Raw genomic sequence first — 14518 nt, forward strand, 5'->3', positions numbered from 1 at the left:
ACTGTCAGTTTCCCACTTCTTCCCGGCCACTAGGCTGATATTCTGTGGCTGAATAGTGCTTTTCTGCTGGAGATGCAGATGGACTGTTAATTCTGCACAAATTCAATTTGTTGTCCAAGCTCATCTACACCCGGTGAACAGTAAAATCTAAAAATATAGCAAAAAGTCTGATTTTCTTTTTGTGGCGCAAGATGCTTAAATGCGTGATGTCTGTGCAAAATTTTAGCTTGTTTGGACATTTGAGGAGCTTGTGGCAAAAAAGACAAATCCTGTGTGAACAGTGTTCAGTTCAAAAGTTTCTCCGACACCCAAATTTTGTCTTTTTTGCCACGAGCTCCTCGAAATTGCTGTCAATTCTGCGCCTTTTGTCATACATACTAGCATGGATTATGAACCCACTGCATGCATTTATTTGTGGACAGAGTACTATCTACGCAGTTGCCCAAAAAAAGGAACAGCAGTACAATCCACTGTGTGTGCAAACCAAAAGGGAGATTCATTCATTGCAGGAGTAGCCTAGTTTGGTTCAAAACTGAAACATACTACTTGTCTGAAGCTGGTCCCAAGTTGCTTGCTATGACAAGACAGTACATGCAAGATATACTCAGGAATACATATATGCCTCCAATGGGAAGAGGCCCCAGATCCTCTTGGGAATCGGCAGGAAGAAAACAATCATCGTAGAAAGAAACTATCACGTACAGCTTCCTTCAGTAGATCAGCCAGAGTCCTCACCATTCTCTTCGCTTCCCTTGTACTGACAAAATAGCATGATGCCCTTGCCTTCGTTGTCAGCGACGTCATCAGCACCCTGTGCCTTAGCAGCGATCAGCGAAGCCTGCAACAAGATCCAGGATTTCAATTTCGTAGCCGCAAATTGCCATAAAGTAAGTCCTAAATGGTTACAAACCATCAGTTAGCTTCATTCAGTTCTGAGGTACTCATTGGTCAGCTACGAACAAATTAAAGTACATGTAGTGGTATACAATACTTAATTCAATTAGCTAACCTGGATGGTAAGCGCCAAGTTATCCTAATCTAGTAGTATTGTATACTGTTGTCTCATTTTCCACGCCTGGTCAAGATGACCTCATAGAGGAAAGGAGGGGGATGATACATAAATTAGGCCCAAGATAATAGCAACCATGTATTCAGACTGCAATGATAAGATTCCTCAATTGGCTTACTCTCTAGTCTCTACACATCTCCCCTAACTACCTCACACACACCCTAAAGACCATGATTGAAATATTTCCTTAATTGGCTTGCTCTCCTTAACTGACTTGCTACAAAAAAATAAGATCCATTTGGAATGTGAGTTCAACCGACTTAATTCGAGTTCAAGGCCAAGGAAATATAAATAAGTGGGAATGTCTTTAGCATAAGATCTGTAAGAAACTTATAACAATTTCTTAGGCAATTAATAAGTTTTAGCATGCAGTGCACAACAGCGTGAAGATACAAACTTACTTTTACGAGGGAAGCATCCTGATCTATTCCCAAGGCCTCCAACTGAAGCTCTGAAGGCACATACTGAAGAGCAACCTGATCTTGTACCTATTATCTCATACTCCCTCTGTCCCAAAATAAGTGTCTCAAGCTTAGTACAACTTTGTACTAAAGCTAGTACAAAGTTGAGACACTTATTTTGGGACGGAGGGAGTATAAGCGTCCATACCAATATGTTTGTTGAGCTCATGCTTTTACCAGATCTCAAGAAATACCAATAGCACATGTGTTGTTAGACAAAAGAGGAGTCAATGTAGTAACAAAAAGACAAAAATCCTCAAGTAACCACCATAATCAAGTCACCTCTGTCACAAGAGCCATAGCTTGCAACCATGGCCTCTGCTCAAACGGGAAATTGCAATATGTTTCTTTGTCTTCCTGGCAATGAGAAACTAACTAAGAAAAGACACATTAAGCAGAAAGTGGCCAGAGATTCGAAAGATATGTACAACCCGAAGGAGGTGACCCAGAACGCGAACTGGATAGGAGATGCTAGATAGAAGAGGCAACTAACAAGATGACGATAGTGAGTCAGATCATAAGGAGGCTCGCCATCAGAAGCTCGGAGGTGAACATTAAGAAAACTGAATCTGTTTACCAAGTTTACAACCCTAACACTTTAGAGCATCTACAACCAGAATGTACCCCTTCCATTCCAAATTATAAGATCTTATAAAAAAATGAGAATCGGATGTATATAGACGCGTTTTAGTGTGTTTGTTCACTCATTTCAGTCTATGTAGACCATATTGAAATATCCAAAACATCTTATAATTTGGAACGGAGGTAGTACTAATTTGAGCCCCTATATATCCTCGGACGTGTCCGGTCACCCCTCAAATGTCCGCGTCCACAGCCGTCCCCCTCATATGCTAACCCCCAAATCCATGCAATGCATGCAACGTGAAAATAGCAAGACGTAGATCAACATAAATAGGACAGGACATACCAAGTTCGACATAGCAAGACATAGATTGTTCGATAGCATGTTCAACATAGCTACATAGCAAAATACGATAGCAAACTACTAGTAGATGCTAGTAGATACGGAGGGGATGCCAGACTTATCGCTAGTTTGGTTACTACATCGACTCCTCTTTTGTAGATACAGAGGGGATGCCAGACTTATACCAGGCCAGGCGTGCAGTTGATTCCCCAGATCACCAACCAAACAATGCACAGGCGGCTCCATGCGCTCTCCAGGCAAGGCACTTCAACTCAAGGACGAGAACCAAACACGCTCTTAACCACTTCCTCGTTGGTCGCTTCCACTTGGGGTCTCCGAAGCAGCGGTTGTAGTCTTCGGCGTAGGCGTCGATGGCAGGAGGGGAGTCATCGCCGTTGTTGGTTCTTCCGCTGTCAGATGAAGAGGAGAAACGGATCCCGACCACACGCCAAGCAGCGCGGGCCTGCTCCTTAGTGAGTCGGGCGGCTTATGCCACGGCCGCCGCCTTCTGTTTCGCGAGGCGCTCGGACTTCTCGATGCCAATCCGGAGCGCCTTCGCATTTTTGCCACAACCGCGGCGGTGAGCGTCTGCCTCCACCGAGGTGAAGGACCGGCGGATGCGTAGCGGAGGAGATCGCCGGGGGGGGGGGGGGGGGGGGGGGGGCTCGAGCGCGGATCTGCACCACCACCAACCAGGCCGGCTGAAGGCCTGCGCGGCCCTTTTGCCTTCCGTAGCGAGCGACCCGCACCTTCAACTCAGGCAGCCATGGCAGCAGGCTCTACAGTGCGGGCACGAGCACCCAGCGCCTCTCGGGAGAAGCAAGGGCTAGAGGTGCCAGGCACCACTAGTCGCCCCACCACATGAAAGGGGAGGGCACGGACAGCGATGTGCGGCTTCAGGCCAATGCGGAGCTGCCCCTTCGATCGCGGAGCTTGAGTTCCCGCTCCTATCCATCCATGAACGGCGAAGGGCAATGCGGAGGATGTGCTCCTCGTCGTCCGGGGCGAAGGAGCTAGATTCCTCCTTGAGCGCCCCCCAGACGATGGAGTACGACTCGTTGCCGGATCCGTTGCTGGAGTTGGACATGGTGTGGGGAGGGGAGGGGACACGAAGTGGACGGAACTACGGAAGGAGACAAGCAGTGGAGCGGAGTAGTCAAGACTAGACTAGGGTTTTGTCCAGGGTGGGGTATTTGTGGGGTCAGACTAGGCCAGTCCGACGTGGGGGCCGCGTCCGGACCGCCCCACATTTGGACTAGGTATGGGCTGGGTATAGGCGAGTGGTTGGGTGGCGAATTCGTGACCAGACAATGATCGGGTTGTCCCCCCGAACGTTTAGCAGGGGTTTGAGGAGCCTAGTTGTAGATGCTCTAAGGATGCCCCCTGAGGCATACCACAGAAGACCATGAACTAAAAGGAGGTGCAAGCGATATCCTCACCTCCTCCCTCGCCCCCTTACATTGATTTTTACTCTTCATGCCCTCCTTGGTTTGGAATAATCAAAACCACATCGATACGTTCCTTTCCTTGTCCTATTGGAAACCATATCATGCATTAACTCAACCAAATCTTACCATAACCATGTCCCGCATCAACTCAATCAAATTATATCTTATCAAAACCTGAAATAAATCAAAACTTTCCTTGCCTTCCCTTACCCTTACCCAACTAAAATCAAATCTTAACAAGACCTCGACTAAATCAAATCTTTCCTTACCATCCCCTACCCATACTCAAATCAAATCAAATCTTACCACAATCTAGAATATGATGGGCGTAAGGTATATGTCGGACATGATTGTTATTGAACCAGTATAACATGTATGCCCCGTTGCAACACATGGGCAAGTAGCTAGTAGTATTCAGTGTAGCACTAAAGAAAGCTCTATTAAACCAGCACCATGCAGATGAGTCTCCTCTACGTGTATCTATGTGAGTGCCTTCAGAAGAGACATGGAGCACACTCACAAAGAGTTGGGCATGTCGTGGCTCAAACTCCTTACAGAGCCACATCAAGAACTCGGAAATTTGTTGGAACTCCAGGTCAACACAAACAACCACGCAACAAAAGCACGTGTGACAACCAGCAATGCAAAGATAATCCAACTGACGCTGAATAGCAGAACTCTAAGCGTAGAACTCATCAACAGAGGCATCATCCTGCTGAAGTTTTGCCCCTGCGGACTGGTAAATGGCATCACCAGCCTGTTGGTATCGCTGACGAAGGTGAGTCCATATGATGAAGGCCGAAAGAGTCACACAATCTCATAAGAAAACTGAGGCAGGACATTCACGACGAAGACGGACACAACACGAGCAAGAGCATCACCATCAAGCCACTGAGTGTAGGCAGTTAGCTGGTGGCGGTAAGAGTCCACAGCCTCCACTAAGACTGGGCAGCCAATTGATCACTGATCACGGCAAGAGTTCGAATCTTTTTCATAGTTGGGAAAATCTAACGAGGGGCGTGCGCATCCTCACCCTCCCGTGCGGCGGGGCGCTGAGATCCGTGCCTGCGCATCGCGTGGTTCAGCGAAACGGAAGTAGCGCACACATCAAGCCCACAGGATGCTTAGTATCTAGCATTGTCTTCCCTGCCGCTCTTCTATCCCCCCTCCCCTCTCTCTCCTCTATCCCTTTATTTCTTCAGCAAGATCACTCCTCCATACTGGAGGTAGCTCGTGCCTGCTCTGATGCGAGCGCGCCTCGGCTTCCAGTGAGCGCAATCCACGCTCCTTTCTCTCTGTTTTGCATCACTGTTTTTTGCGGTGTTTTGTTTACAGACTTCATGGGGTGATCTTAATCACCCGCGAGCTAGACGACGAAGGGATAGAATGGGGCCCGGGACTCCAGGAGGTGCCACGGGATCTCTCAGTCACATGTATGCGAGCGCTAGGGATTTTTGACAAGGGGAAGACACGGGCACGAGAATGGCAAGGTCGGCAACCAGTATGGCAACTGATACACCAAATCTAGAAAGTAGAGACAACTAATCTGGAAATTACCCGTACAAAAAATTCATTTTTGGTAACTTGACACAATTAATTTGGAAATTAGTACAACCAATCTGGCAATTAGAGATAACTAATCTAGAAACTAGGTGCAGGTGAGTACATCAAATCCATCTTCGACAACTTGAGACAATTAATTTGGAAACCGATACAGCGAATCTGGCATTTAGAGACAACTAATCTGGAAATTAGGTGTGGGTGAGTATAGCAAATCCATCTTTGGCAACTTGAGGCAATTAATTTGGAAATTGATGAAGCTATTATGGTAACCAGGGGAAATAGGCATGTACAGCAGATCCCATCTCCGTAATTTTTGGCACAATTACTCTAAAAATTAATACTACTAATCTGGCAACAACAACAACAACAAAGCCTTTAGTCCCAAATGTTAGGGAAGCAACTTATCTCTATTGAAAGACCATAGGGCATATATATATTACATAAGACTTTAGGTGCAAGGAAAGTAAACATAGACTAATAGGACTCCTAAACCAATACTATTAGTTCCTAACACCAAACAAGTCGGGGTAGGCTAGAGGTGAAACCCATAAGATCTCGCGACCAACTCATGGCTCTGGCACATAGATAGCAAGCTTCCACGCACCCCTGTCCATAGCTAGTTCTTTGGTGATACTCCAATCCTTCAGGTCTCTCTTAATAGACTCCTCCCATGTCAAATTCGGTCTACCCCGACCTCTCCTGACATTCTCCGCCCGCTTTAGCCGTCCGCTATGCACTGGAGCGTCTGGAGGCTTGCGCTGAATATGCCCAAACCATCTCAAACAATGTTGGACAAGCTTCTCTTCAATTGGTGCTACCCCAACTCTATCTCGTATATCATCATTCCGGACTTGATCCTTCCTCGTGTGGCCACACATCCATCTCAACATACGCATCTCTGCCACACCTAACTGTTGAACATGTCACCTTTTAGTCGGCCAACACTCAGCGCCATACAACATTGCGGGTCGAACCGTCATCCTGTAGAACTTGCCTTTTAGCTTTTGTGGCACTCTCTTGTCACAGAGAATGCCAGAAGCTTGGCGCCACTTCATCCATCCGGCTTTGACTCGATGGTTCACATCTTCATCAATACCCCCATCCTCCTGCGACTTTGACCCCAAATATCGAAAGGTATCCTTCTGAGGCACCACCTACCCATCAAGGCTAACCTCCTCCTCCTCACACCTAGTAGTACTGAAACCGCACATCATGTACTCGGTTTTAGTTCTACTAAGACCCTTTCGGTTCCAAGGTATGTCTCCATAACTCTAACTTCCTATTTACCCCCGTCCGACTATCATCAACTAGCACCAAATCATCCGCAATGAGCATACACCATGTGATATCTCCTTGTATATCCCTTGTGACCTCATCCATAACCAAGGCAAAAAGATAAGGGCTCAAAGCTGACCCCTGATTATCCTATCTTAATCGGGAGGTCATCAACGTCGACATCACTTGTTCGAACACTTGTCACAACATTATCATACATGTCCTTGATGAGGGAAATGTACTTTGCTAGGACTTTGTGTTTCTCCAAGGCCCACCACATGACATTCCGCGGTATCTTATCATAGGCCTTCTCCAAGTCAATGAACACCATATGCAAGTCCTCCTTTTGCTCCCTGTATCTCTCCATAAGTTGTCGTACCAAGAATATGGCTTCCATGGTCGACCTCCCGGGCACGAAACCAAACTGGCAACTAGACTTAATACATCCACTGCTGAATCATGCATTGCCTGAATATTAGATCTTGTTTTACTTGACCAGAGACTTTTTTGTGTCCTTTTTTTTGTCTCTCCTTGGTGTTTTCTGGGGTCATGCAACATCATCCACTGCTGAATCATGCAACATCATCAGCAACCTTAGCAGCATGAGAGACAACCTTATCAACAACAAACATAGGGAGTGGTGAAGATTCCACGGGGGCAACAGGGCACAACAGATAAGAAATCTTGCCAGAGTATGCCCAGAGACGCAGACCACGCAAGGGATGGAAAGGAAGCCCGGTGACAAAGAAATTGCCTTCTTTTTACAATGCTTAAAGGGAACCAAGCAAAATCACATGATGTCAGACGAGCATGGAACAGAGCAAGGACCGACCCACCAAGCAGCGGCAGCGGCACAGGCACCGCTGAAAATCGGCAAGCAGGGGCACTGGCAGCCAGCTCCTACAACAACAACGGGATCATCGCAAAGACCGCAATGGAGGCTAGCAGCTAGTGAGGAAGAGAGGTGGCGGGGCGCGGATGCTTCGCTCTAGGACGGTGGCGGCTAGGGTGGGTTGGCGGCTGACGAGCAAGACACGTGGCAGGGCAGGCATGCTTCGATGTGGGGCCGCGGCAGCCAGTTCCTAGTACTCAGGCGGGTGGATTTCCATAATTTATTGTACCTTGAGCCAATGGAGAGAAATTCTAACCATAATGAACTTTTGCAAGTAAATTTCCAAATCCAACCACCAATGTAGCCACCAAAATTAGAAGTAACCTTTTCAAGGGAAGAGCCCTTGAAAAAGGTAAATTTAACAATAATTTAGTATCCAACTGAATAGCATAATTTTACTTTTAGACTACTGTATTACAAAACAAATTATATTATTACCAAATTACAACCATCAAAGCAGAATATATACTGTGTTACATACTTGTTTGTTACTCTAGTTTTGGCGGCAATATTTTCCACTAAATGCTCCTATTAACATTCTTTGGATGCTGATGTGAGTTGGGCATACAATTGAGTCAATCTCTTTTTAAAAACTAAGTCTTTAGATGCTTTTTGTCCCATAGCTTGGAGCTAAATGACAAAAATGTACCAAACTGGAGGTACAATAGAAGATAAATGAAACATATTAATTAAAAAGGAGAAAAATGACTCATGATTACCAGAGCATCTCTACCATCAACTAACTTCCTTATAAATAACTAAACTAAGAAGCTATTTACATGCTCTACTATCAACAAAAACAACAAAAGCCTTTAGTCCCCTTAGAAGACATAAATATTTCCCCTTTAAGCATAAATTAGTGGAAATGTCTATAGCATAAGATCTGTTGTTAAATACTCCCTCCGTCCCATAATATAAGAGTGTTTTTGATACTACACTAGTGTTAAAAACGCTCTTATATTATGGGACGGAGGGAGTATTATGCAAGGAGAAACTCGGTGGAATCAACAAATATTAGCATGCAGTGCAGTATGGTGTGAATACACAAGCTTATGTCATCTAATCTGCTATGAGATGCTATATTCCATCAGTGAGAAAGAGTAGTACTATCCGCCACTGGAAAGATATAATGTGAAATGATGACAATAAAATAAGTATGGACAAGATTTTAAAAATTGTGATGTACCTAAGCCACTGGAGAGAAGTTCTGACCACAATGGGCTTCTGTGAGCATATTTCTAAATTCCACCACCAGTACTAGAAGTTTTGCAGACACTGAAGAAAGTGTGTTCAGCCATAATTTGATGTATCCAACAGAATAGCACTATTTTACTTTTCAAATACTCTGTTGCAAAACAAATGATATTATACTAGATTGCCACCTTCGTCAAAATATATGTAGGTTAGAAGTTTGTCGCGTCTGTATATATATATATACTTGTCCCTTGTTTTGGAGGTAATATTTTCTTCCACTTAATGTCTGTTTTTTTTAGTACTGACGTTTGAGTTTGGGCCAACCTATGTTAAAAGCTAGGCCATTAAATATGTTCCGTGTGCTTAGAGCTAAATGACAAAGAAAAAATACTAAAAGGTATAAATGAGATGAAGTCATGATTACGTCAAAAGAAAAAGAAACAACTCATGATTACCAATCCACCTGTACCATTAATTAACTCCCTTAATAAGTAGACTAAGTTAATTTCGTGCTCTACTCTCAACAGCAATAAATACTACAATTAATCTACAACCATATATAGAAGACACATAAATAGTTTCCCCTAAAAGTAAATTATAGCATATATTGTGTAACAGAGGTGTATGTGTAATTGTATTAGCTATTGCTAGCTGAGAGCCTAAGAGGAATGTATGATTTACCTGGAAATGATGAGTTCTAGAGATGGAGAATATTGAAATGACACTCTCCATGGACATGCTTCGTCAAGTTCAACCTCATTAATCCTTTTTGAGGGGCAAAAACACCCCACTGAACCAAAATCCAGATTCTCCTGGTTGCAAAATTTAATAACCAAGTACCTATTTTTTTAACATGTTAACATAAAATCTGTTAGAACTTAGAACCACTTCAACATTGATTTTTTTGTTTTGTAAAAGGAAGCATGTGCATGGACCAGAAATAATGAAATTTTGGAATGCAAGAGAGATCATTAAGATTGTCTTGACAAGTCAACAAGACGGATCTTCTCAGCCCTCTGTCCTCTAGATTATTACTAAGGACAAAGACTACAACAACACTTTTGGCTTCAGATTATGCCATAAAATAACATGGAAATCACTTCCTATGTGGTCCCTAGAAGATACAAATGTCACAAGTATCTAGGCAATAAATTTGTGTATTAATGTGCCCAAAGAATGCTATGAGCATAATTCCAAAACTCATATATTGCTTCAATGTGCTCACAAGATTCCATTGGCATAGTTCCAAATTACATAAAGAGGTAAATAGCCAAGTGACTCAATTTCATGTTCTACTCGCCAAACCATTTTATGCAAGGAACACATACATCTAATCAATAATGTTAGTTGTATAGGAATCATCTTGATTGCTTAGCCATAGATTAGTTTGTCTAATTATTCAGAGAAAATTAGTTTTTTCTAGCATAACACGATAGCGAATTATGACTCTTGCTAAAGGACAGTTAAGAACACTGCAGAACAAGTTCTGAAAAGTAAGCCCATCATTCTATCAAGAAGACGGGAAGCATAAGGAACAACAAGTCAAGGAACTCATTGTCCCTGAAGACCGATACAGGTAATACGGCTATATTTATAGTTTTCATATAATATGTGTTGAAAGCTTCACAAAACTGTCTAGAAGCTCCCACCTTGATTGCCCTTGTGGAAGTGGGCTTGCAGTTGTGGTAGCTTTTGGATAGATGAACCATTATGGACACCTTGAACCTGAGCATTTTGCTGCTGCTGTAGATGAGGTGGTGGATTTTCTGTCTGCACATGCTGAGCAGCAGGTTGTTGCGCTACAAGAGTAGCATTTACAGCCAAATTTTGATTCTCCAGCACTGACTCATGCTGGACTTGAGGTTTCGCCTTCTGCTTACAGTTATTGTCTCTAGGCTGATAAGTTGTGCTTGATGAACCATAGTTATAGGCATTCGTCTGTTGAAACTTCTGGAGGACTTCTTGAACAGGAGGCGGCCCAGGTAGCTTAACATGCATGCACTTGCAATTAGGTCCATTAAGGCAAAAGCCCACGCTAAACCTGCAATTCAGATTGGAAGGAAGACAGTTTATGTTAAAGTTTAGACAGCACTCCTTACAACAGCTAGACTGAAGATTGAAATGGGCTTAAATGCCAAGTCAAACAGTATATGATCTAGTGGGTAGCACAGGAGACAGAACTTTGAGTAACAATATGAATCGTCACAGAAGTTAAGGATTACATCAATCACTAATTAAACAATACGAAAACCAGTTTAATTGAAGGCGCCAAAAATTAACAAACTGAATCAGCTAAATCAAAACCTACCAATTATGTTCTATTATGTGATAATTCTTAAATCCATCATAGTTGGTTACTCCAGAAATTCATACAGCATGGGCACCTAGAATGCACAGATGCGGATACGTGTATCAGTATCGGGCCAATGCAGATACGTGAATTCGCCATTTTGGAAAAGTTTTACTGTTCTTCTTAATTCACCAAAATACTGAGCTGGTAGGTCAAAGTCCATAGGAGAGGATCAGAACACTACTAACACTGTAACATGGCTCCACAATGGTGCCCTTAGGTTGGTAGGTTCAGCAGGAGCCGCCATCTGGAGGAGAGTATCAGAGGAGATGAGATCATAAGAAGAGAAAGGAGAAGAGGAGCAGCTCGTTGTCTGCTCGCCGCCGGTCTGCCGCCGCTTGCTGTGGAGCTCGGGAGGAAAGCAGCAAGGAGGGGAAATATGAGGCATCAGGGGACTAGGGTTGTATCGCTACTTACCTCTTAACTGGGCTGGACCATATCCGAAACGCACTGGCCGAGTATCCATGAAGTATCGGCATTGTTTTGGATCATCTATTCCCTGATACTCAGGGGGTACATATCCAGAACATATTGGAGCAGTATCCGTATCGGATACGGTGTCCGTTGCGGGTTCGCTGCAAATACATAAACACCAATGTTTTTATGGCGTAACGCGTTTTATGGCGACCGACCCCCTTCATAACATTATAACGCTTATTAAGTATGGTGTGGCGGCACCATAGACACAACCTAACTTTGTATGATTGCTAATTAAATCACAACTTCATAGACATAACCTAACTCTGTAGCAGATCTGGAGGGGAAAGGGGGTGGAGGGAGGAGGGAAAGGGGGTGGCACGACGAGGGGAAAGCGGAGAAAGGGAAAAGGGGTTGCAGGAGGAGGGGGTCGTGGCAGGTGTGGAGAGGAGGTAGTGCGGAGGCTGAAGCTTGCTGCCGTTGGCTGGTCACCGGAGAGGACGAGGTCGAGGTATGCAGCTCCCTCCCTCCCTCCCTCCCTCCCTCTCTCCCTCTCTCAGCCTCTGTAAACTTCGCAGGACTAAAATAAAAGTGATTGAGATGGAGATGTTCCTCACATTATACACTCCGGGATCTCCTCGTCGGAGCCGGATCCAGCACCGACGGCGTCGAGGTCGAAGCGGAGGCTGCCCTCGTCGCCGTCCATTTGGATGCTTCCGCTGTCAGGGCCATGGGACGGCCCTCCAGCGGCGGGGATGGGGGCTTCGAAGGACCAGACCGAGGATCCGGTGCCAGCGCCGGCCGCGTCGAGGTAGTCCTCGATGTCGAAGTGGAGGCTGTCCTCGTCGCCGTCCATTTGGATGCTTCCGCTGCCAGGGCCATAGGACGGCCCTCCAGCGGCGGGGATGGGGGCTTCGAAGGACCAGGCCAAGGATCCGGTGCCAGCGCCGGCCGCGTCGAGGCCGTCCTCGATGTCGAAGCGGAGGCTGCCCTCGTCGCCGTCCATTTGGATGCTTCCGCTGACAGGGCCATGGGACGGCCCTCCAGCGGCGGGGATGGGGGCTTCGAAGGGCCAGGCCGAGGATTCGGTACCAGCGCCGGCCGCGTCGAGGCCGTCCTCGAAGTCGAAGCGGAGGCTGTCCTCGTCGCCATCCATTTCGATGCTTCCGTGGCCGCGGCCACGGGACGGCCCTCCCACGGCGACGATGGGGGCTTCGGAGGACGCGAACCCGGATCCAGCGCTGAAGGCGTCGACGTCGTCCTCGAAGTCGAAGCGGAGGCTGCCGTCGCCGTCCATTTGGATTGAGGGAGGGTGGGTGGGAGGGGCTAGCTAGGGTTTGGGCGCTGAGATATTCGTGTCTGGTCGGAAAACGTTTCGACCCAGATCCAGCCGACTGGTTGAAGCGCTTCGTCGGCCGCGCTGCGAGCCGTCGGATCGTTCACTCACTGATCGTGCGTTAGGGCAACTCCGACGCACGACCAAAAAGACTTCGGTTTCGTTCGGATTTCGTTCATTTGGGCTGATAAACGGGCAAGTCCGTCCGTTTACCGTCGTGCGGTTGTCGGTGTGCCCAACCGGTCCGTCGCATCCCAAACTGTCTTATTATTTGAACTTTAAATTTAACACAAAAATACTCAAATAAACATTGCAAATAATATAAAAACATTAATATAAGCATTAAAACGTCCATGGTAGCCAGGTTCACCACATCAATATAAACATAAACTTAAAAACATTTATAAAACTAGATAAGGGTCGTCGCCGCCGATACCGCCATCGTCTTCCGTAGCCGTCGTCCTAATCGTCGTCGTCGTCGCCAGTGAGGTCGACGTACGGAGGTGGCTGCCAGAGGTAGGCTGGCGGCCCCTGCGAGGCGGGAGGCGTCTGTTGTGGTGGCTGCGGTGGTGCCTGCACAACCTTTTCCCGTGGCGCGGAAGGTGACCACGGGGCGGCGTCCACCTCAGGCGTGCACAACACGGTCTCCGTCCATGTCCAGGACGGCCCGACCAAGGCCTTGTTCCATCCCGTCGGCTCCTCCTCCCTCGGTGCCTCTTCCCGGACGTCCTCCATGGCCTCCTCATTAACGTAGGCGTCGAGCTCTGGGAAGGCGACGTCGCCGGCCGCTGACAGGGCCATCATCTCCTCGAGGCCCTGCCATTGGCGCTCGTCGTGGGTGTGAAGGGAGTCCTCCATCACCTACCTCATGGGGTCCTCCTCCTCCTCGGCCGTCATTGGCGCGGGCGATGGCGGGGACGGAGATGGCAACGGCATAGGAATGAGGCCGTGAACCAGCCTACGCCCGCAGGGCTGGGGCAAGTCCTCATAAGAAGCAAGTGGTTTTCCATGTTCTATCGGATGATAATGAAGCTGATGATGAAGAACTTGCAGAAATCATCAGAGACAGACAGCAAAGGGTTGCGAGAGCCAAAAGCAGCTATGTGCCTCTTATGCTGGATCCGAAGAAGATCCTTGACTTCATTGACCTATGGCACAAGGATCCAAACACTCCACTCCCTGACCTGAACTTGACTCCTGGACAGAGTCACATGTTGACTTCCTTCATAGCCGAGGAAAAATGGAAATTTGAGAAGGTCAGGTGAGTAAAGAAGGACCAGTACAAGAAGGAGTGATTTCTGAGGAGCAACATTCTCACCCTGTCTCCTGAAGAACTTGTCGGAGTTCAGAATGAAATCAAAATCCTCAGTGATGAATTTGACCGATACCATGCTGATTGGCTACGAGCCAAGGTCAGATTTTTCAACATCGCTACGAACCTCAAGGCAAATGTTGCAGCTCCATCGCAACAGAAAATTCCTCATACTGAAGCATCTGCTTAGCCTACTGATGAAACGGCAAGCGCAGCTGAAGAAATTCAGGCTGCTGAAGAAAGTACCAGGGTTGCTGAAGAAATTTCCAGCTCCTG

At 46.4% G+C, this 14518-nt stretch overlaps 1 protein-coding gene across 10 annotated transcripts; it reads right to left on the reverse strand.

The window, feature by feature from the left end:
• Positions 1-475: 475 nt before the first annotated feature.
• Positions 476-12969, reverse strand: LOC120961845 (uncharacterized). 10 transcript variants are annotated; one of them, XR_012187363.1, is made up of 7 exons: positions 12212-12969; positions 10477-10868; positions 9509-9667; positions 8820-8908; positions 1679-1887; positions 1471-1576; positions 476-838 (listed from the first exon to the last, which is right to left on the reverse strand). XR_012187363.1 is itself a non-coding variant. In XM_073501153.1 (4 exons), the coding sequence occupies exons 1-3, from the start codon at positions 12889-12891 to the stop codon at positions 9525-9527; spliced, it is 1215 nt and encodes a 404-aa protein (XP_073357254.1). In that variant the 5' UTR covers positions 12892-12968; the 3' UTR covers positions 547-838; positions 9509-9524. The 10 variants fall into 10 exon arrangements, 4 of the variants coding, with proteins under 4 accessions (XP_073357254.1, XP_073357253.1, XP_073357252.1 ...); XR_012187362.1 differs by having other exon boundaries at positions 8820-8978; positions 12212-12968; XR_012187365.1 differs by lacking the exon at positions 1679-1887 and having other exon boundaries at positions 1471-1557; positions 12212-12968.
• Between the last annotated feature and the right edge of the window lie 1549 nt (positions 12970-14518).

Source organism: Aegilops tauschii, chromosome 6 (genome assembly GCF_002575655.3).
Source record: "Aegilops tauschii subsp. strangulata cultivar AL8/78 chromosome 6, Aet v6.0, whole genome shotgun sequence".
NCBI lineage: Eukaryota > Viridiplantae > Streptophyta > Magnoliopsida > Poales > Poaceae > Aegilops > Aegilops tauschii.